This window comes from Crassostrea angulata, chromosome 6, assembly GCF_025612915.1.
Source record: "Crassostrea angulata isolate pt1a10 chromosome 6, ASM2561291v2, whole genome shotgun sequence".
In the NCBI taxonomy this organism is placed as follows: domain Eukaryota; kingdom Metazoa; phylum Mollusca; class Bivalvia; order Ostreida; family Ostreidae; genus Magallana; species Magallana angulata.
Genome location: NC_069116.1, coordinates 44,209,471 through 44,233,816, shown reverse-complemented (window position 1 = coordinate 44,233,816; position 24,346 = coordinate 44,209,471). Strand labels below are relative to the sequence as shown.

The 24,346-nt window shown below is 31.5% G+C and overlaps 1 protein-coding gene across 2 annotated transcripts; it reads left to right on the top strand.

The window, feature by feature from the left end:
* The first annotated feature begins 607 nt into the window (after positions 1-607).
* On the top strand, positions 608-24,346 carry LOC128188102 (VWFA and cache domain-containing protein 1-like). Of its 2 annotated transcripts, XM_052858931.1 has the most exons (24): positions 608-704; positions 6,253-6,399; positions 6,556-6,618; positions 6,865-7,029; positions 7,174-7,376; positions 7,954-8,119; positions 8,342-8,552; positions 9,386-9,505; positions 9,858-9,937; positions 11,024-11,165; positions 13,020-13,293; positions 13,750-13,861; positions 14,665-14,845; positions 15,387-15,535; positions 16,387-16,559; positions 16,838-16,948; positions 17,069-17,191; positions 17,867-17,966; positions 18,084-18,179; positions 18,348-18,488; positions 20,656-20,765; positions 21,452-21,577; positions 22,044-22,171; positions 22,490-24,346. In XM_052858931.1, exons 2-24 carry the CDS (start codon positions 6,259-6,261, stop codon positions 22,831-22,833), a joined length of 3,459 nt encoding a protein of 1,152 aa, XP_052714891.1. In that variant the 5' UTR covers positions 608-704; positions 6,253-6,258; the 3' UTR covers positions 22,834-24,346. The 2 variants fall into 2 exon arrangements, with proteins under 2 accessions (XP_052714891.1, XP_052714892.1); XM_052858932.1 differs by lacking the exon at positions 18,348-18,488 and having other exon boundaries at positions 618-704.

Genomic DNA, 24,346 nt, shown 5'->3' with positions numbered 1-24,346 from the left:
TGTACATCAACGAAACTGATAGATTTGTTTAATATAGTTTAAGTGCATGTTTCTTATTTTCGTATATATCACTTATTTTCATTTATCGTAATAATAATTCTATATCATGCAATAACAGTTATAAGTTTTGTATAATTTTTCTATTTAATGGTAAAGACCTAGTAAGTTGTCAGAACTTGTGTCCAAACCATTTGTATATGTATCTTATATATATGTATACAATAAAATATGTTCAAATCAAAGGTGACAAACTTAAAAGTTTGTAATAGAAAATACTTTTCTCGTTAAATGGAATGAATCTTATATCGATGAAAAGAATTCGGTGTATATATTAGTTATGACTTTAATGAAAAATATATCATAGACAGTGACGTTGTCGACGTATTTTCTTATTTACAATGTAACCTCGTACTTTCGGTAAATCGTGCAATTGACGCATGATGATAACTTTACAACATTAAAAAATACGATTGGTAAGTAAAAATTACAGGATAGAAAGAAAGAAACCTGCTGCAACGTGCAATATTTAAAAATTTGAATTGTTAATACTTTTCTCTATAAAAGTAAGAAAAAATGTTAGTAATTTTACCTTGTCAATATCAACATGCATGTTCCAGGTCAGTGATTCTGGTAAATCCCAGATAAATACTGCTTGGTGTTCAGTTCTTAAGGGATAAGCTGATGGAAAACAGTTCCTACTGAAGGTAAAATTAGTATTTCTTGTTACAAGTACATGTATAAAAGTAAAGTCACGAAGGAACCGTGAGCACTAAGGAATCAACTTTTTCGCCGATGATATATAATGTTATTTCTTCTGCGTATTAACAGTTGATGTATTTCCCCATTTGCTCAGTGTAGATTTTGATGTACTGCAATTTGTTTTTATTCATCATTTAGTTTGTGAATAATTTACTTGATCTAAAAGGGTTTTTTCGTAATATAGACCACCTATTTGCAAAAACGTATTTCGAATTCATAATTATTGATTTTTATTTGAATCATATTGTTAGATGTAAAGTTTTTAACCGATTTGTACTAGTTTATTGGAGTTTAAAACGGGGTTCCATAAATAATCAATCAAATTAAAAACATTTTTACATCGGAGGTTTGTCCAAGCTTCCTTTGGTTTGAATTTTCTTTTCTTACCAAATGAGATAATTCATACGCTTAATCGTTGGTTTTATTTATACTTTTATTTACCAACACGTCTTTAAATAATCCCCCTTCAGCTTTTGTTTGATAAATATAATTTTAACGAATACCGGTGATCAAAATATTCCAATAGGTCAAATTTATTTGCAATGATATACAACAAAAACATTGCGTAAAGATCGTATATTAAATAAATCAATTTGTGTTGATCAAAATGAAAACAGTAGAATAAAAAATTCAATAAATGCCCCCCCCAAAAATGCAAAGATGGAGTTAAAAACCATCATTACTGAAAGACCATGTCTTGAGAGAGTCCACCCGAGGACTGATGAATAAAACAAACTTAAATTATTCCACATTGATGATTTTTATTTACATAATGTGATTCGATGCTGAACATGTTACCTGATATATTACGGTTAATAGTCTTAACACGTTATACTCGGTAGCCCTGCTATAGTGCATAAATGCAAATTACAAGCAGTAAAACAATTTAAAATCTTGACAGTGGACTCTTATTGATTAAATCCCTTACTTGCATATTTCTGTATTGACTAAAAAAAGGTAAAATTACAGTAGCACATACATCCTACGTATACCAATTACATGGATTGTTGCCAGATATGTTTTATATACAGCAAAGTTAGTTTTATGGGAACGAGGAAGGCTATTCGTTACTAATCCATTGTAAAATAACATCTTATTTTAATTAAGAACAAGAGGCAAACAGCCTCTGACGGTCACTTAAGTTTCACAGCCTTGGATTAACATGTCAAAGAGTCATATGTTTGTTTTTTTTAGATTCAATTGAAGTCTTTACGCTACTCTGAGACTCATCTGACTGTTACCCCGCTTTTATTATTTGATTTTTGAAAAAAAATTCATTCATAAAAATGGTTGGATGTGGTTGAAAAGACGGAGGAATCTCGAATTACCCAAACCTTAGATCCAAAGGCAAAAAAAGTAAAATTCTGGCCCCAGGATCAAGAAGCAAACTTAGACTTAAATAAAAAATTGTAAACTGTCTTAATGTCACAGACAAAATTGAAATACTATTAGAAGTGTTTTGATAACATGTTGTAAATTACAAATTTCCATCTTCATTTTATGATAAAACATTATTTCATGACTGGTTGAAATTTTGACTTAAGTCTGAAATTGCTTCATGATCCTGAGGCCAGGTAAGAAAAGACCTTTAATGGTCAATGTTTTATACAGTGTAATATTCACAGTTTTATTTACATGTGTATAATGCACACAAAATGCATTAAGACTATTTCTTTAAGTACAAGTAAAGAATGCTCTTTGACAAGATATCAAAGTAGTTTCCTTAAGATAGAACACATAATTTAGTTCAATATTGCCAAGTTTTCAAGATGAAGATGACATTGTTATTGAGTAACATATCACTAAAACACATTTTCACTATGTGGCCATATTGACCCTTCCCTTGGGCCTAAACCCCTGTTCCAGGGGTAATGAATTTCACAATTTTGGTAGAAGGTTTCATGGACACCATAATCATTAATTCAGTCTTTCTAAACAAAAAAAGAAAATATATGGGAATAGAGTAGATTTTCTGAGATATGAAACATTTTTACTATTTGGCCATTATGGCCCCATCCTAGGGTCTGAACCCCTGACCAAGGGGTCATGAATTTCACAATTTGGAGAGGACTTCCTATCCATGCAAATACTTATTCCCCCACGTATTTTGAGTAAGAGAAGCTTTTTTACCCCGGGGTGGTAAAGCCCTGAATTTCACAATTTAAACTTTTACTATAGAGATGATTAACACAAAAATTTTTAACAATTTGACTTTGTTTTTATAAGATTTTTTGAGATAAAAAGCCCCATTTGATATATTTTTTTTAATTTTATTTTATTTTTTTTTGGGCAAACCCGGAAGAAAAAATAATTCAAAGTGTTTTTTATATTTTTGTCCTATTTATATTTTTAATTCATAAAAGATTTAACGTCACCGTATCAAGTAACGTATACTAGTCGTAAAATCTCGTTTATACATAGAACATATTTGGAAATTCGCCAGATCAACGCATGAAAAATTGTGTTGATGGTCGCGATCGTTCAGAAAAAAACACCTATCAAAATAGGACATTTGTTAATCATTTTACAGAATTTGCAGACATCATATTAAACAGAAAAAGGTATAGAATAGGTAAAGTAAAAGAAAACGTTAGCAACCCCGGTCCCCATCACTTGAAAATGATACACATAATAAATGGCAAGGTTTGCATTATATGCAAAAAATAGTTTGATCGAGGGCATAACTCTCTAAAAATCACCAGCTTAAAACTTTAAGCAAAATATGCCTATATATTCTTTTTGTCTTTAACAACTAAAAGAATTTAACTTCAAAAGGGCCAAAATTAATGGAGATATGATGAAGACATCACAGGTGTATATTAATATAATACGGTACTGATTTCTAATCTTCTCAGTTTATGGAAAGAAGCTACCGTTCGGTAAGGGAGTGCTGCTGATATAAGTTGAAATTGTTGCTTAGAAGAGTAGTGTGGCTAAACAAGGCTTCGTTTTCTATTGCATATGATTTTGTAAAGCTACTTTGATCAGTTACATATAGGTTTGAAATAGGTATTGTGACTTCAGGCATGAGTGACGTGACAGCCTTAAAGTTTATTTTGCATTTAGATTGCCGGAAACATGATATTTGATATAGTTATGCAAAAGGAAGTTTAACATCAATCTATTTTTATACGTCTGACCTCTCAAGCAATGTAAATAAATCTCAGAGATGAACTGCAAAACATGCTATCTTATTTTATTTTTAAACATTTTTTAGTAAAATACTTCATGTAAACTGTTTTTACCCTACCTAATTGAACATTCCACGGATACCGATATGTGGACTCAAGAACACAGCTAGACACCAAACAGTATCATTTAACATCAAAATGTACGATAAAAGTGATACTTTATGTTATCGAAAAGATTTACATATATGTATTAAAGTAAATCAAAATACAGACAGATAAATATACACTTTGATTCTTACAATCTCCTCAACAATCTATACAAGACACGAAGAGCAAACAGCTCTAGAAATACAGCTGCAGGTTTGTAGCTCCCGGTCTAAAAAATTCGGATGGACGACCTTAGAGCTACAATGCGTCCTATAGTAAAACATCTGCATTTTACAACGCACAAATCTCATTTTCGTACACATTCTGTATAAATATTTTATTCCAAAAAATATCTCGGACATTTTACTACAGATATCGTCACTTCAGTTGCCTCTGATGTTCTAATGAACATCCTCACTAGTCCCGTAAAATGAAGTGTTGCACTTTGTTTACATGTAAAAATGGCGACTCTCGATCTCGACTTGAATATAATCATACTTCATTTTCCGAGGTAGGTTCGTCTGAGGCAAGTAAAGTGATGATACATGTATCAGTAGTAAATTGCCTGAAAATGTTAATGGTTTGTATTTTTTCCCCGGATTTGTGAGAATAAGGTTAATAAGTCCAAAACAAGTGCAATTTTTGTGCGCCGTACATTGCTGTTTTTCACTATGGGAGGCACTGTAGCTTCCAGGTCATTCATCCGAATTTTTTCAGACCGGAAGCACTGTAGCTTCCAGGTCATCCATCCGAATTTTTTCAGACCGGAAACTACAGTGCCTTCCATAGTAAAAAGCTGCTACAGACCTGCAGGTACAATGTACGAGAAATATAAACTATCTATTCAAAAACCATATGATCCACCATTGTTCGTCGCCAATATTCATATGTCCAGGGATTAAAGAATTTAAATGAGTGTATTTCAGTTACCAATTATCAGAAAAATGTCTTTAAAACCAGTCCAAACGTTTTGATAAGAATTTGCCGAGTGGGTAAATGCAAATGAACTGTTACAGTGTTATAGTATAGTTAATTCAACAAATTTCAAAATGCACAAAAAAATAGTCGGTACCATCCTTACAAGTTTTCGAATTCCAAGAATCCTTCACAGGTGCTTGAGGACAGGATCGACCCCCCCCCCCCTTCCACCCCTACCCCCCCCCCCCAACCCCTATATAGACCCCGGGACTTTATTTTTCCTTTTTATTAAATTATCCTTTTATGACATATTTTTAATCTAATTTATTTATCCATTGCCCAAAATTACATAAAACAAACATTTTTGAAAAAAATCCGACCCTCTGTACATATATTACAAGAAGGTTGCTAAAGGTAATAAAAGGTAATAAAAAAAAAATAATAATAAAGACCCGGGGGTCTGTAATCTTTGGGGGGGGGAGGGGAGGGCGATCCTGTCCTCAAGCACCTGTGGAATCCTTTTTACTGTGTAACACCAGTTATTATTTAATACATTCTACAAGACAGTTACATGTTGCTTTCCACAGGAAATATAAGGATTATGTCCTTTCACAAATTGATGAAATAATGTCCATATTTTCATGTCTTTTTTGAAAATCCAATTAGGCTCTAAATTCAATGAGAAAATCTTTCAAAAATTGATGATATATATTTTTATAACTTTAACAACAGTGTAGAGTAAAAAGAATATTCTTAATTACACTTCATTTGAATAAAGTAACAGTTTCAATAAAAACATGCAACATGTTTGGAGATTTGCCGTAACATATCTTGACTAATTACAACTAGCATGGTAGTATCAAATTTTGAATACTATACATCAGATATAGAGATTAGACTTAAACTGATGAGTATTATCATGAAAAAACATTTTATGGTTATTCAGTATTTTACATGTATAATGGATTTCTATATAAAAGTTTGTTTCAGATCAATCTTAAAGTCTATGTCTGTCAAATTAGGGAATCATTTCTGAGTTAAACATAAGCAAAGTTAGGGAATTTTATAATAAAAATTTAATCTGATTCAAATTATGCTATTTTCGGGATGTTTCGTCATTAATTGGCAAAGAAAAATAAATTCATGACTCTTTTTGACGTTTCATAATTTATAAAATATAGAAATGTCTTGATTTTTTATTTGTTTTGGTTACCTTTGTAACTTGTAAGCTTTTGGTTTATTAACTGTTTACTTGCATAATGCACATGCAGATGCCTTATTTATTTTTACTTTTCAGAAAACCATGATTCGGTATTCAGTGTTGATTGCTTTCTTCTTGCCCTGCCTTAATATGGCACAGGATATGAATCAACTGAGAGGCGAGAAATTTTCACATGAACTTCAAAGAATGGATTTATATGGGATTGGAGCTCCAGATCTCCAGGTAAAAAGCCAAATACTGTGGTTTAAAGCGTCGACATATCCATTGTATCCGAGATATCGGTGTTAGAGATACCAAAGTTCAACTGTTTACGGTTGTACATATTTCGGTCGTAATAGTTTTTGTAACCTTTTTTAATAATATGTTTACCTTCCATAGGCCTATTACGATAAACTCACATACTACAATACTACAGACAAAGGAGCCGACATTGTAAAGAAGGTAAGAAAACATTTAATTTTAAAGAGTTCCTGAAGGCGCAACGTAGTGATAAGTTTGTCCATCCCTCTGTCCGTCTGACAAACCTTGACCTGGTATACTGTTCGTTTTTTATGTCACAGCAGGGTTGCGTTTTACAAAAGAAATTACGACTTACGACCAAATTTTAATATTTTCTTTATTTCCAAACTACCATCTGTTTGAGATAATTACCAAAAAAATACATATATTATTAAAATTCTCTTACAGATGGCAAACAATTTACAGCAGATGTTTGAAACAATGACAAATCAACTAAAGAAAGTTAAAGGAGCCATAGAACAACACTTTAACGATTTTAGTACAACTCCTCAGAACAGTTTTTCACAATGTTGTAAAATCAATGGAACATATAACCCAAAATTTAGGACAGAGGTTAGAATGAATCGTATAATATTGTAACCCTTTTTTGTTTTAATTATGAGAAAAGAGACAAAAAGTACAGATTAACAAATTTGAAAAATTAATTTCTTGTTTAGTTTTATTTCATAACAGTGAAGACAGTCATTTCTTCTACAGGTATTAGAGACAAATGCATGTATTTCGCGATCTTTTACTTCAAACCGTTTCCCAAACAAAAAAATTGAAGACGTAATGAAAGAAAACTATCAAAATAATCCAACTTTATTATGGCAATACTTTGGAGGGAGTGATGGAACTTTTCTCATCTTCCCGTCCCATAGATTCAGCGACAATTGTGTTTCCTATGACCCGAGATCTAAGTGAGTAAACTACATGAGTTAAATCAGGGAATAATCTCTAAGAAATAATAAGGCATTCCTTCGTCTTACAACAAAAACTGGCTGCAATTTTTGTACTTATCGATTCAATATTTTTCTTCAATCTTTTATTAAAGGTGGCTCCACGCACCAATATGTTATTTGATAGATCTGTAAAATATCTGTTTTGAAGTATGATTTTACGAATACGATAATTATCTCTAAATTATTTAGTTTTTTAAGGGAAAAAAATTTGTCTTCAAACATAACATTTTACAGCTAAAATACAGTAAATACACGTATACTTCAAAAACTTGATATCTTTTTAACATATCTCTATATTATGAAAGAAAATTCAAACAACTTCCACAATGGTTATTACCTACTACAATACATTCTTTAATTAATGGCATGTGATCAATATACCTGGTAAATCACGTGATCAACGTCCTGTCTCTTTTCAATAGATTTTCCTTGACTTATTTTCATTTCTTTTTACGATGGAACCAACGACTAGATATTTGAAGTTCCATACGTTGAAAAGTCATTTCTCACAAAATGTTATATTTGTCTGCTTCAGGCAATATTATGTGGCAACAGCGGCTAACAAACCAAAGGATGTCGTAGTAGCAGTAGATGTTTCCGGGGTGATGGGCATGCGCAGTAACCACGAATCCATGACATTGTTCACAGTGGCCCGTATGGCTGTCGATGACGTAATTAATACGCTTAATCCAAACGACAGGGTAAGGTATTCACGTTTTTCATGATCATCTTTTTTTTTTGTAAGTCTCGTATCAAAAAAGTGTGAAAATATCCCTGCAATTAATACATGAGTCAAATAAATGAAAAAAAATATCTCTAAAATCACTTATTGATAACTATTTTTTTAATCGATTACGTTAATGAATATAAAATATCTTTCCCAAATATAAGTGAATAGCTTTGTTTTATCTTATTATGTTTAGATTGGATTGGTTGTTTTTAACAACACAGCTAGTAAGCCTCCGAAATGCCATCGTTCTCAGTTAGCAAAGGCGACGACAACAAACAAAGAAATGCTGCGCCAGTTTGCCGCTTCCTGGACGTTTGGGGGTCAATCAAATTATAGCGAGGGAATTAAGGAGGCGTTCTCATATTTTGATATCAACGAAACAAAATCTCAAGGGAGTTCTAGAGGTAAGAATTTTATTGAGTTTAAAAAATATTTAAACTTTCAAAATTGTGCAAATTACTCCCCGAAATAAGATATTCAGTTTCGTTTCAAATGTTGTCAGTTTAAATGACCGTTTTAATTTAACTCACCTCCTATGTTTTGGTGTAAATGTTGACTGGTCGGTTAAGCAAAAAAATAATATCAGGAAATGGAACTAACTACCTTATTATCAAAGATAATTCAACTAACTCGGAATGGGTAAACTATCAGACAAGTGGTCATATGTGTCCAAAAAAGTAAGAATTCAACTAGAGATCCTACTTGTTAACATCATACAATCGTTACAATTTAGTAAACGATAATAATTGGCCGCTTTTTCTGACAATATGAAATAGAGATTTGAAAAGCTGACTTTTTATTTTACAATAATTAGTCGAAATGACAGAAAAGTATGTCGGTTTGTCATATTTCTGTCGACTTGTCAGAGATAATTACTAGCATATGGAAGCTTTAAACATTTTATGCGTTCCTTTGTTCTTTAATGAATAGCCTTAATTCATGTAGACGATAACTTAGGTTTTGATACAATATTTATAACTGACAAGAACTTTAATATGAAAAATATTAAATTGTTCATCCAATGAAAACAAAAAAGAGCATTATGTTTGCAAAATAGTCTCAGAATTAAGAGAGTAAAATTTGTTACAGCGCTTTTTCATGATGCACAACACTTTTATCAATTTAAAGCTAAACTAGTATCATACGGTGCTTAAATTTATTCTCAAACCTAAATAAGCGCATCTCAAGACGCCCGCAACTTAATTGTCATTTACCTTTCCTTTTTGTGTATTTTCAGAATCCATCATATTGTTCTTGGCTGCTAGTAATTCTGATGCTGATCCATTAGATGTTATTAAAACTGAAAACGAGGCTCGTAATAACTCTGTTATCATTTTAACATATTCATTTGGAAAAGGTAAATGCGGCCAGTTTTCATTCATCTATGGCTTTGCCATTTGAATTGTGTATTGGATTTGTTTCAAAAATCTTTTAAATCAAACTGTATAAGCAAAAATAATTTTTAAAGCACAAATTTAGAAAAAACACAATTTTATTTCAAACAGAAATCACCCTTTTACCGAATGAAAAATTTTTGATCCTGAAACATAATGAAATCTAAAATCTATATAAATGCATCAGGGTTTTAAAAATGTGAGGAGCGTATAGACTACTTTTATCATATATTGTTGTATGGCTTTGGTTTTTATAACATGATCATTTAAAGCCAAAATTCAAAAAATACTACAATCTCTTATCATTTTATTCAGATATCAATTCTTACTGGAAGGAAGTTTTAACAAACATGAGCAAACAAGTTAAGAACGATAATTCATATGGACAGATAAAGGTAACAAGTTTGTGTTGAACAAGAAATCAATAATTTTCCGCATTTTAATGCCAAAGAATGCTCAGGTTTGTCAATTACATTCACAAAACTTATTTATTCTAGCCATCAATTTATGTACGGGAAATGATAACGATATGCTGTAAGCAAACATCGCGGAAGAGAAATTTTCGCGTGATTCGTGAAAACAACCTCGTGTTGAATATTTCTCACTGCGAACAAGCCCCCAATGTCTTTTGTTAATTATTTTCATTAATCTTTTAATCTTTACTGCGAAAATAAGTCGCCGCGATCAAGTATATTTCCTGTTAATCACCAAATGAAGTCTTCGTGAATAAAAGTTCGTCAGTAGTAATTCGTAATGACTACATTTCCATATAATTTCTAAATTTCTTAAAATTGTTCTAAGGGATAATGAACCTTTAATCATGCCATAAAAGACGCTACGAAAAGTACAGGTATCCGTTGTGAAAGAAAGTATGCTTACTTGTTGATTCTCTACATTAGGTTTAGCGATTTTTTCAAATATTTAATTGAAACTGATGATAAAGTATTTTTTTCCAATAAGTACTCATGTTGACAAGAAATAAAGCTTAACCTCTTTTAAAGAGACATGGTCACGATTTTGGTCAATTAATTCTATTTTTCTGCTATTATTCACAATGCTTTAGACAAGTAAACAATGCTTGTTCCATTTTTTAAACACAGGTTCAAAGTTTTAGTTTAAAAAATCTTTATTAAGCTAATTTTTCTATTTTCTTCTTAATTTTAAGCTTATATTTACAGTTCCTTACGTTTATTACGTTCATTTTTGGTCTTAAACTGAAATTCTTACTTCAACACTTAAAATGTTAACAAATGGTTTGTTAACTAGCAGAGAATTGTAAGCTCTGTAACTTGCCTATAACTCAACGAATGACGCTCAAATTGCCTTACTGTAGAATTAATTTTGTTAACATTAAAGTCGGGGGGAAAAATTGACCAAGATCGTTACCATGCCCCTTTACTTTAGATATTACACGAGGTGAATTTTCCTCACAATAAGACTTAGTACCTCTTACGGAATTCATTCACAATGCACGTTTACAGGAAGGCACATACACTCATGTTGAAGAAGACTCTTTAGTCCATTCTAAGATGGCTTCCTTCTACGAAGATCTTTCAATCGCCAATTTGGGTGACGAACCGGTGTTTTCTGTCCCTTATGTAGATAAACGTTCTAATAACACCGGTAAGGTGACTAAAGTTATTATTTTTTTATGGCATACTTATCAGATTAGTTTATTGTTATCTTAGACTAGGGATTTGGAGACTTGTATACAGATGTCCTACAAACGTTATCAAAAATACAAATTAAATTATCTAAATTATCTAATACATAACTCAGAACATACTTATTAGTCCTGGGATCAACATTTGAGATTAATGTAATATTATTACTTATTAGGTTAGTTACTGACTCACTACGGAAATATATTGGGTTGATCAATCTCATAGATGGCGAGGCTTCGCCGAGCCATCTTTGAGATTGATCAACCCAATATATTTCCGTAGTGAGTCAGTAACTAACCTAATAAGTGTTTTGTTTTCCCGAGGACTATCAAGCGACATATTTATTCACAAATAGCGATGATCATGGCACAGCCATGTACAAGATGCCTAACATCTCGTCCAATTTAAATTATTTAAACTGTTCAAAATTTTTAATCTCACCTTTCAAATACTCTTTAAAAATCTTTGCTTCACCCATGTTTACCTTCAATGTTTTGTTGCTATTCAATTTTGCATGTTTTCTCCCTTTTCTCTGCAGAGATTTGAGCAAATTTCGACGCTGCCATTTTGTTCTGCTCCAGACAAAACAATGTGACGTCAATATTCTAAGGGCAACTACTCTAATTTTAAAGAATTTCAAAGGGCAACTACTCCAAATACTTTAAGAACTTACGGCATGCGGTTTATGTATTAAATACTATGAAATGTCGAAATGAGTAAGCGAAGCGTCGACCAATGACGGCCATATTGCCTAATATTAATTCTCACAGAACAAATATAGAGATATATGAGGCAATCACGTGCAATGTTTAAACCAATGAAAATGTGACATTTCAGTCCAAGGGAAAACAAATTGCATTATGGTGAGGGAAATATGAAGGTTTATGTCCGAAGAAAAATTATACTTCCCTATACTAGCGCCCGAAGAAAATATGATTGTTCTGATGGAATAAATCTTTATATATCCCAAACGTTCATGCAATAAACTGCTTACCAAAAGACATATGTTAACGTTAATATAAAACGTCAAGTTCTAATAGATTTAATTATAAACAAGCAAAACTTTCGTGAATGTTTTGCTTTCTATGTTAAATATATATTTGAATTTTCTGATAAAAGGAGACTTCAAAACTTTCAAAACATTATAGATTTAACCGTGGATTTACGTCTTATGCACAACTAGTTTTTTTAATACCAATGGAAAGGGGTACAACCCCGATATTTTCGAAGGGGTGGAATATGATATTTATTCCTCAGGAGACACGACGTTTTGTCCGTCCTGTCACGTGACTGTATGGACAATCAGATGTCGCGTTATATAGAATTATTATCATGATGAGGTATGATAAACGTAAATTATCTTTTCTAAGTATTGGAATCTGATTTCCTGATAATATGCACATTGTGTCCTAAATAGTACAGTCTTTTGAGAAATTCTGCGTAGCCGTTAAAGAGGAGTAAATTACTCCTCTTTAACGGCTACGCAGAATTTCTGTTGCGCTTGCAAAGTGTCTAATAAATTGCCCAAAATTCTAAGTTCAAAAGGAAAGAAATTCCACAATAAATAGTGGAATTCAGAAAAAAAGTGTGTTTTGTGTGTAACAAATTCAGTATCCTAAGTAATAAGTAAATGCGTGATATGCATGTCCTTGTCCATTTTAACACTAAATAATATGATTTGTCTGCAAGAAATATTGTGTTATAGGACCGACAATACCCAAAAATACGCATTCAGTGCTTAAATTACTCTTTAAGTCAGCAATCCAATAATGGTTAAACCTTAAATAACATATATTTTCGTTTATATTTCAAGGACTAATAACATCACTTTGTCTCCCTGTGGACATATCCGGGGAATTAGTAGGAGTCACATGTACAGATATTCTCCTGGACGAATTGCTCTCCGATATAACAAATTTCAAGCAAGGAGAGCTCTCTTACGCATTTATGATAGACGGTCAAGGCCGGGTAATGGTGCACTATTTGCAGCCAACACCAAATGCTATCACCATTAATCCAGATCCTATTGATATTTATAAATTAGAAACAAGTCAGGAAGCAAAATCAATGATTGAGTCAATGAAAAGGTGAGTATTTATTCGTTAATCAATATGTTCGATATAGTTTAATGGTCAGGTAGAAGATTATGGTATTTGTGAAACAATTGTATTTGGGCACAAATTCCACAACTTTTATCGACTTCCAATCTTAATAAATCCTTAGGCATTTATTTATTGTTTGACAAAAAGGAAAATGCTTCTTTACGAGTACTCGATCTTAAACAGAATCAGTCCATGAGTAATTTCGGTTTATAAAAACAGAAGTGCTCAATAAACATACATGTACGTACATTTTCCCCATTTATTATGGTAATTACAGTACAAAGAAAAAAATCAAAATCTTTATTGCATTGCATATAAGTTGTGGCCATGTAAAATGAGACAAGCGTCATCGCTTCATTTTCTATCATATTGATACATGTATCTCTCTGTAAAGCAACATTTACATTGATTAACTTTAGTGGAATGGTTTCTTTCCTTTAGAGGAGAGACTGGCAACAAAACATTTGAATACTTTAGAACGATATCGAGAGGAGTTTTAGAATACGAGGGGATTGAAGTGAGAGTAGTAGAGGCAGAATACAGCTGGAGAAAGGTAACTACTGAATGTTTGAGGTTTATGTACATATACCAGTTATAAGGAATATTTTGTGTTACCTATAAAGTATCATTCTATGCTCCAACTGATTTAACGGTCTTTGTGAATAATTATTAATTTGCTAATTTGTTTATTTGTCTCCTGCATTTACTTATTTGCTAAAGTTGAATTAAAAGTTTAACCCAATCTTGCAAACCATTTCTTGACAAAAAATTTGTTGTTTAATACAGTTGTATATCGCATAACTTTAAATAGTTGAAGTTTAAAAAAAAAAGGAGAGTCATATTAAGCCAAATCAGTGCCTTTGTTCTGCGTATTACTTTAAAATTGCCATCTGACATAGTAAAGTATTTCCGCCATACCTACACATAGGTCAACATTTTACCTTTCCAAATGTTACATTTATCAAACACTTTACAACAATGTTTTTTTAAATACAAGACCTTGCTTCCCGCCTGTGAATATTGTTTTGAGGCAACTTATTTTGAGGTTTACAGTGTATTTTACTGTATTTTATTTTGCAATTACATGTATAGTGTTGTATTATTTATACATACTGTACAGAACATTGGGTCACGTGTTTAAAAAAGAACAAAAACTACATACAAAACTTTCATGATAAATGTTTATTCTCTGAAATAAAAAGAAACGTTCATAGTGTCATTTTCAGATGAGAAAACTGTTTTAAAATGATAAAAATTAAAGGTTGTTTCTCCCAATGGAAAGAATGCAACATACACATGTATATCATCATGTCTTGGACATTATGTGTATTAATGCTCTATAAAAATCTTTTGAAGGTTCCTGGTACAAATTTCTCATTGTGCGTTGTACTTGGAAAAAATGACCAACAAAGACGTTTACGACAAAATCAAGAACTGTTACTGATCAACGGAAATGAAGTGTTCTTTTACCACAGACTTGACCTAAATAGCAAACGTACTCAGAAATGTAGGGAATATGATCGTTATTCCACAAAAGGTGCAGACTGCTAGCATTAATGCTATTATGATGTGTTACATACAAAATATTTGACATCAAAAGAGCTGAGTAATGTATAAAACTTTTTACTTTTTTTTGGATGGTTTCAGTTATTGTAACTTGGTGCAGTTTTGCTAATGATCCGAAATAGATATACACACTTGGTGGCCAATGTCTTTAAAGCACAATTTACCTTTAATTGTTTAAAACGAAAATTAATAGAGAAAAGCAAGTGTGAAAATTGAGTTTCGGTGTACGTTGACCAACTGATACATTAATGTACATGTAGTATGGAAAAACGATTAACACTGAAATCAATATTATTCTTTGAAATATGCTTAGTTGCGTGTGCGGGGGATGTTTTCAGTTTTCGCTTAGGATTTTCGATTCTTCATTCAGGTTTTTCTTTCTGGTTTTATTTTCTTTTTTATTTTAAAAACAGTTTTGATTTAAACATTATAATAAAAAACAATGAAGAAAGTTTCTCTATGATTAAATGGAACAAAAATGATTAATGTATTGTGGGTGTTCTATATTGAAGAACATTCAATGGTTATGCTGACATCTCATGCCTTCGAGACACCTTACGAGTACCTTTATCAGAAAGAAACGCAAACCGATGTTACCATGTATACAGAATACCTCAACAATGTGGTAGAATATCAAACAAATCGGTATCTAAAACTAAAGGTTAGTTACTTATTCATCCTTTTTCTCTTCCCTTCATTGTTTCTTATTATAGAATCGGAATTCATAATGCTTTTAATTTTGTGTGAGTTTCATCATGATTGTTTAATATATCCCATAATTATTATTTTAATTTAAAATGTTGCAAAATGATCCCACCTATCCAAAAAATATGTTAAGTATAACAATAATTAGGGGGTTTTATATGTTTTGATTTCTTTGGATTAGAAAATATAATAAATTGATCAAACCGATTTGCTTTTTAATCTTAAATACGACATCATTTTATAAGCTCCAGGGATTGGGTAACTGAAATTAACTTATTGCAATGACTATTCTTTTTCAAGTTACCGACAATTATTTGTAATGGAAGAGATTTTCAAATACTTCTAATCGCAATTTAATCGATAACAACAAAACATTTCAGTATAAGCAAACATGTAATTACTTCGTTAATGACTTAAAAATTACTCTTCACAGAAAAACGTGATGTACATATTGTTTAAAATATCTCTAAAACTGCTGCTTGAAATATAAATCATTAATTAAATTTTTGTTTGCTTAATATATATAAATAATTGTTCACATTCGTACGTGATGGAATAAATTGTTTGACACTTTCTTGCAGTTTATTTTTTTTTTTACCTAACCTGTATGTTTGGAAAATCGCTACCTGATGATTCACCATTATTGGCAGAGAGAAAGAGAGAGAGAGCTAGAGGAGAAAGAGAAAGATATATTATCAATAATATTGTCCAAAAACATTTATATCATAAAGCAAGAGTCCCTCATAGTTCTATGCTTAAAGCAAATAATATATTCTTAAAAAATGTGTTTTGATTTTTTTTCTGAAGGCAAATGTAAAAAGCAGTATTCAGGCAACATTTGAGGCAGAACAAATCTGGAAAAGAAATCAGGAACAATCTAAGTTTGTAGTTTGGCGCTACTTGGGGACACGTGATGGTCACGTGCGAGTTTATCCAGCCGTGGAGATTGCAAAGAATTATGATCATTTCACAAGACCTTGGTATAAAATTTTACCTAACCCGATACGTTCGTATTCGACATTTACATGTATCTACTATTAAGGAGACTGGATGGTCAACAAATTTAACATAAGAGCTAACTATAATTTTGAGATTTGTGTAGTCTAAAGAAAAAGTTTATATATTTTTCTTTTTATGGTTGGGTATTTTCCTGTATTTTAAAATAGATCAAAAGGAGATCAATACAGTCGAAAAATGACCACCACCTCATTTATAGTTAGTTTTTATTCTATAGACACCTGTTATTTTCATTTATCAGGTGGAGAAGAACGCTGGCTCAAAAGGGCAAATTTGTTGTTATATCCCCATACAAGGATAACTGGGGAGCTGGCCTTATAGTGACTCAGTGTAAAGCTGTATACGAAGGGAGGTAATTATTTGGATTTTAGAAAAACTAAGAAAACCGCCATTCGTCTTTCTTTTTACATAAACTATTAAATAAGGAACAAGATGAGCAAGCAGATAATTAAAATCCGTTTTAATCTTTCAGGAGAAGTGGATTGCACTCAGAGGCTGATATTGTAGATGTTGTTATGTGTGTTGATTATCCGTACCCGTATTTCAGCCGCATGTTCTTGAACACCAACCCAGAATGCAACAGTAATGAATACCGGTAAATAGTTACGTGTTATGTCGATTGCAATGCACAGGGTCATAGTACTGACAAGGCTGAAATCTTGCCATTTCATCGATTGATCGAAACTAAAGAGAAATCAAGCACAATATAATCATGATGATGACAAACTCAAATTCTTATAAATGACGACTTGGCTATTTCTTTTATCTAATGTACTTAAGTACATTCACACTTGTTTAGTTATTTTAACTACATTTTGGGACTATTTCAAGAATATGTGAACAAAAACAATAACATGCTCCCTTTGATAAATCGTGCGTAAGATTAGGTAGCGATCATTGCACAAAATATAAATAAAGGGTACCGCCAACGCAGGTTATTTATTTCTCTGCACTTTCACTTCATTTATATCCCACATGTGAACCCGAAAAAAACAATGTACTAATTGATAAACAGCGACACATTTTATTTCTAAAAATGTGAGAAATTGAATTTTATTCCTTATAATTTAATTCTGCATAGATGCACCAATCTACGCCATTTTGTAAAAATTTTAAATTTAATGTCAGCTATATTATATATTTTTTTTTCTTCACGCGCGTTGTATTATAACGTAGACAAGTTACATGTATATCATACGATTCAGTTTTCTAAACTAGCCAATTAAATTATGCTTTAAAACTTGAATCAAATTATTTTATAATCTTTCAGTTGCATGGTAATTGACAGAAGTGGTTTTCTAGTAATTTATCCAAGTTTCTCTGATGCAACCGATGAAAGAGACATTAAAATGAAACACTTAGGATCAAAGGTTTGAATAAAACTAATTACATGTGTATTACATGCATAGTCTTGCCTTATTGTCTTAAGCAATGAACATAAGGGACTTACGAAATTTGAAAAATTATGAAATGTTATTATCTTTAAGGAAAAGAATACTATGGTTAAACTTCTCCAAGACAAGATTATCGAAAGAGAAAGCTGTTTCGATATAGAAACCAAAAAGCAGTTCTTTTCTTATCGTGTAAGTCTATGTGCTCTCTCTCTCTCTCTCTCTCTCTCTCTCTCTCTCTCTGTTTATACGTATATATATATATATATATATATATATATATATATATATATATATATATATATATATATATATATATATATATAGCACTTGATTTAGTACGTGAATAAATCATTACAGGTACTTCCTCTGGATAATGCTGAGCCCGTGGATAAGCTTTACACCAGGGGATATAAGATTGTACCTGTGCATAAGAGCAACATTTACATCATCGTGATAAAGATAGACATTTCTAGCAATAGCCCAGATAGCTGTTGTATGGTACAAAACTTATCATCCGAAGAAAACTCATTCGATCCTAGGCAATGCTTGTTAATTTTAAAATTCAGGATATATTTGATATGGTTTTTAGGTTGTAGAATATGTAGTTTTCTTTAAGTAGATATGGTACTAGCTTTCAATGATAGTTAACTTTGGTTTGAGTGATTTTTGAGGAAGGACAATACTTAAAGTTAAAGAGTTTCGACCCTCAACTTTATCACAAATCTGCCGCACACACATGCAAGAATCTTACAAAGGACATGGATACCGTTCTTACGTTTCAATATTATACCAGTTTATAGCGTATCAAAACTGTTACATATTACTACTTTCTTTTTTTTTAGCTGAGAATTGTCAAACTAAATATCACAGTCAAGTAAAGGTTTAAAAAACTGAACGAATTAAACTATATAAAACAAAATACAATGTACAGGGTGTCCCAGAATATCTGATACCATCTACTCTTTAAATAACTTTTGATTAAATTTATTTAACAGAAACCCAAAAGCATTTTCATAACGGAATATGATGTAAATTTTAACTCAACAAACTTCACAAACATTCATAGGTTTTGACAAACTGAGCATTGGTTTTATAAACACAACGGAAAATAGAGTGTATCAAATTGACGTCCTTTTTCGGAGTTGATTTTTAATCAACTCTCCTATGCAGTCACTCGGACAAATAGAAAGTGAAACAGTGTTTGGACCTCAGCACAAATCATTGCTCCTGACAAGACTTAGTTCTTGAAAATAATTGATGAATTCGATGTAATGTATGCTAAAGCATTGTTTTTTAAGGAAACTTATTTACAAATACCTTAAAAATAGTCAGATTTTAAATGGTACGAACAATGTAAATATTTTTTGTAGTCGTATGTATTCCTACGCCAGAGATCAATATAGTCTCGTTCAACTCGACGCTCGGCTGTCTCCGTAAACCCTTTTCGGACATTTACGGTGTCAGCCGAGCGTTTGGTTTAACGAGACTAGAGTTCAATATAAAATAATTGCTTGGATCCATACAATTTTCGAGAAATATTTCTACCACTGATACATAGTTTGATTGAATTAATTTTATCTTTAAATATTATTTAACATGATTCATATGGAGGTTTCTCGACATTCTAGTCGAAAAAGTTCAAAAATTCATATTATAAAAATATGCGTAATTCAAATTAGAAACTACGTATACATGTACTTGTCATGCAAAATAACATATCATTGATTTTAAAATATATAAACATCGACAAAAACTCCCGTCAGTTCTTCAGTACTTTGATTTATCAATGATCACGTCATTGAATGAGTAAAATTCCTAAAAACAACCTCTGTTCGGATCCCATCTTCTTACTATTTTAATTACCTGTTGCTTTAAGTTGCTTTCCCCAGGGTATTCTTAATAAATAATTCATGCAACTACATCTGAATTCTGTAATTTAAGAAAGGTTTTAAAACAGAAGATGCCTGCTCTCTTGTCCGATTCATCTCGGGAAAAAAAATCAACCAAAGAAATATGATACAATTTTTTGACATAATATTTCAATGAGATGTCAATTTTTTCTTCTAAACTTTTTTGAGGGGAAAAAATTAACTATTGTACCTTTTATTTGAGTTACACTTTACATGTTTTGGCCAAGCATTAATGAATTTACGTGAATTTCAAATGGTTTCGGATATTCTGGGACACCCTGTACAATCCAAGACGGATTCAATGATAAGAATGTAAACAAACTTTTGTGTCTAAAGAGAGACACACGTCCTAAACATTTATAAAAATGTTGGAATCTTAATCTTGTTACTTGGGCCCAATTTTTTCATGAGATTGAAATGATCTTATGATTTAATATTCCTAGTTTGACAGGCATATTTTCAATGTGTTACAATGTTCATGTAAAAGAAAAGACATTGCGTTAACATATATTTAACTCTTCGTTCAAAATTTGGAAACGGATGTCCTACATCCAGGGATAGTAAAAAAACCTAAGTACTTCTTAGCTAGAATATACTATTGTAACATTTAGATAATTATTTGGGGGAAAATTACATTGTAAAATATTTTTATTTTTTATTTTTAAGAGAGTTGGATGGTCGTGTCCATTTTTAAACTATATGAATCAAATGTTTCTGAATGATTTTGCTTTGTAATGTATCTCATAATTCTTCAGGTATCAAACGTGTCTCCACTAGAGAACAAATGCAGAGATGAAGAATCGGATTGTTGTTTGTGTTACAAAGTCGTACCATATGATTCGTGCCAAGAAAAAACAACATCAGGGTAAGTTGATTCACTCTCAGACGTCAATGTATTGAGTTGAGGCCCAATACGAGTGACGTCATCATCACTAGTTAGGTATACAATGCATGGATTTGTGTAATTATCACTATTGGAGAGACTCAAAAAACTATTGAATAGACTATGTTTTTTATAAAACAACTAAATATTGAATAAGTGGCATATCATTATATGAAGTGTTCTGCACGTTTAGAAACTTTTAATTTTTGAGGTGAAGTGGGACACCTTCATATTGTGACGTACTTTCCATTAAAATAATAAACAACAAAATCAAGTAAATTAAAGAGTGAAATAAAAATAACATTACTTTTACCAGTAAATTTCTGAGTAGAGGTCCATCTTATTTTGCTAATGTAGATAAATGCCTGTATGATGAAACGTTGATATTCTGTTATAGTCAGTAAACCCTCAGTGCCTAATTATTAACGTCAGCCCTAAATAAAGTATGTTTATTATCTTGTCATTTGTCAATGAATCTTGATATTACACAATCAATTAGATTTGCTCGTGTTCTGATTAAACACAAAAATGTTACTCAATTTAATTCTCTGCCAAAACGAAATTTGAAGAGCTCCATATACATATATAATTTTACACCAGTTAAGAATTTTCGCCGTAGAACTGATGAAAATTAAAATAATTGATACAATTTGAGCTTCTCTATATAGGCAGTCATACCATATATGTAGTGCTAGATTACCAGACGAAAACACTGAATTTGCGAACGATACGGATAAAATTAAAACCCTGAGTCCTTGCTTTGATGCTGGATGTGATTACCGAAAAGACGAGGAGTAAGTACATTCATATACCTTTCTAGACAGTACCTGTATCTATATTTTTTTTATGTGAAACTTGACATAAAACAAAGGATATTACGTTACGACAGAAATAAAACGGCCATTTTCTATCATATAAGGAAAATCATTTGCTTGCTTTGGTCGAAATAACAAACCTTCGTTGGTTTCTGGAATGACAACAAATACACAAATTAACAAGAATGCACTTCACTGATTCATTCCGCAAAGTCAAATCACTATTTATCTCCAAACCTATGCAATTTTGTCATCATGAAAATAAACATATTTTTTTTTCATCCAGAATAATTTCACGTTTGCCAAATTTATCTGAAATTACATGAATATTTTTCCAAGAAATTGTATGTTTCTGAGGAACTAAATGTTACAATATTTGTTAAGTTGCCTCGATGTTTGATTGACTAACTTAACTTCAAATGAATGTTTCTAATGTTTATTAAAGAAATTGTTACAAGGTGGCAGGATGCAGCTGGTGTAAAAAAGACGAGTTTGGGGTTGATTTTTCACCCGACAAACAGTGCTGCAATATCTTTGAGACATGTCCTTTTGGAAAAGTGCAAAAATCAAAAAGTAAGAAGCACAAATTTTCATTTTCAATATAAAATATATTTAATAATATTGACTGTCAAAGATGAAATTAAATTTGTGTCTTTTTTTAACATGGGAAAGAATCATTCGTTGTTTATCCTTTTAGTAACAATCAGCAGCAAATCAAAGTGTTTGCAAATTATGTACATGTACTAGCAATTCCATAATAGTTATCTGATTCCTTATTGATCATTAACCAAGATTCATTTTTTTACGATACTATTTTTCGATTTTTAAATCAAATTTAAGAATAATCATTGATTTAAAACAAGCATTTTTTTTTAAAAAATTGTTTACCAGAGTCACGATGCAGTTCTGTTAAACGGGAGACGCCTTCCCCTTCTTCAACAAGCAATGAAACTTTGATTGGTGCAGCGAGTGGAGCAGGGTTAGCTGTTATCTTGGTCGTTATCATAATCATTGTCATCTGCAGAAATCGAAACAAAGCAAACAGCGAGAATACAGGTTACCTTACGGCAGTTAATGATAATGCAGGTTATGCCAGGGCAGGTGAAATCAACTATCTCCATGAGGAAACGGAAAATGCTCATCACTTAAACCAATATGCAGGCATGGGTAATTCTGGCGATGGAAGTATATCTATACGGTCGGCGCAGAAATCTTCTCAGAGAAAACAAATGTAATCTGCCAATACCAAAAACTATTATTATGTGTATGTTATATTATTTACCTGATGTGATTTTTCTTGATATACAATTTTCAAAGTGCCTTGGTGAATGATATGTTCATTAATTAACTCCACCCGAAATGGAAAATGCTACAGTAACAGCTCGACTTGTGTTTGCCTTTCATAATAATCGAATAAAGACATTGTTCTAGACACCTGAAACTAAACAATGCCAATTAGATAATGTGGTGTAATAGACATTTGTAAGCAAAATACACACAATGCATGTATTGATTTTGGTAAGAAACCTCACAATTGTCTTTTCAATGTTTACAGTCTTTCTTGCATGTACAATTTATACTTATAGATAAAGGCATTTTGCAAATGAACTACAAAATGCCTGCACCAGAGTACTTGCTTACACATTTGGTATTCTAACACGTGTGATGATGTCCGTAAGGTACAACTGAATTTTAACTGATAAGTTATTATTGTGAAATAAATCAAAAACCTACTTTCATTTTCGATGAACAAACCTGAAATAGCAAAAATGAGAGTAAGGTTGTGGACACGCTTTGGCGGATCCAAGTCAGGCATAGTTTCGATCAAAATATAACTTTTTTTAAAATAATTATCTGCATGCAAATGAATAATAATGAATATTCAGCGTGTTTTAATTTCATTTTCATACCACGACAGATTGGTTGTAAACCCTAGACATTAATTGTAAACATTAAGGAACAGATTATTGTATATTACGTTTATTTGGATAAATGATATAAGCATAAAACTGGGGAGTTTAACGTGGATGCCCTCCCCCCGCCCTCCTCCAAATTGTTTTTATCTTAAATTCTTATTTTGGACAGTAATAGAAATTATATTGAAAATTGACCTAAAGAACAATTTTCAAACTTAAGAGAGAGATACACTAAATAACCATTCACTGGTTTGGAATAAATGCATCTAAAAAGTTTGTTTTCTTTATTTCAATTTTAAATAATGTTAAACTGTTAATATTCCCGCGGTAGCACGGGTAACCATTTAGTCTTTCAAAAAGGTAAAATCCATATATTGGGATATTGTTGAGAGCGTCAACAGGTTGTTTTTAACTATGGATCTTTAGACAGTTGGCATTAAAATCCTGATTACCCGAAGCTTGACCATAGGTCATATCCTGATAATTATAAATTCAGATATGTAAATTATAATTTACAGTCGTTACATGTAACTATATGTAACATATTGTAAACATAGTTTCACAAATGATTGGTGTTTTAGTGTTCATTATAGCTAAAATTTCTAAACTATGTTTTCTCAAGTTGGGAAATATTTACGGACTGATAATTTCCGCTGTTTAAAATTGATCCTGTCTTGCATGTACACTGTATTTGTACGTATATATTATATGTTTTCTAATGTAAACATACATTTCGATTTATTTTTATATTTTATTTTTATATACTTGCTTTGATTACTAATATGTATAATTTAACTACCGCTGATTTGATTGTAATTGATATTGAACAGCA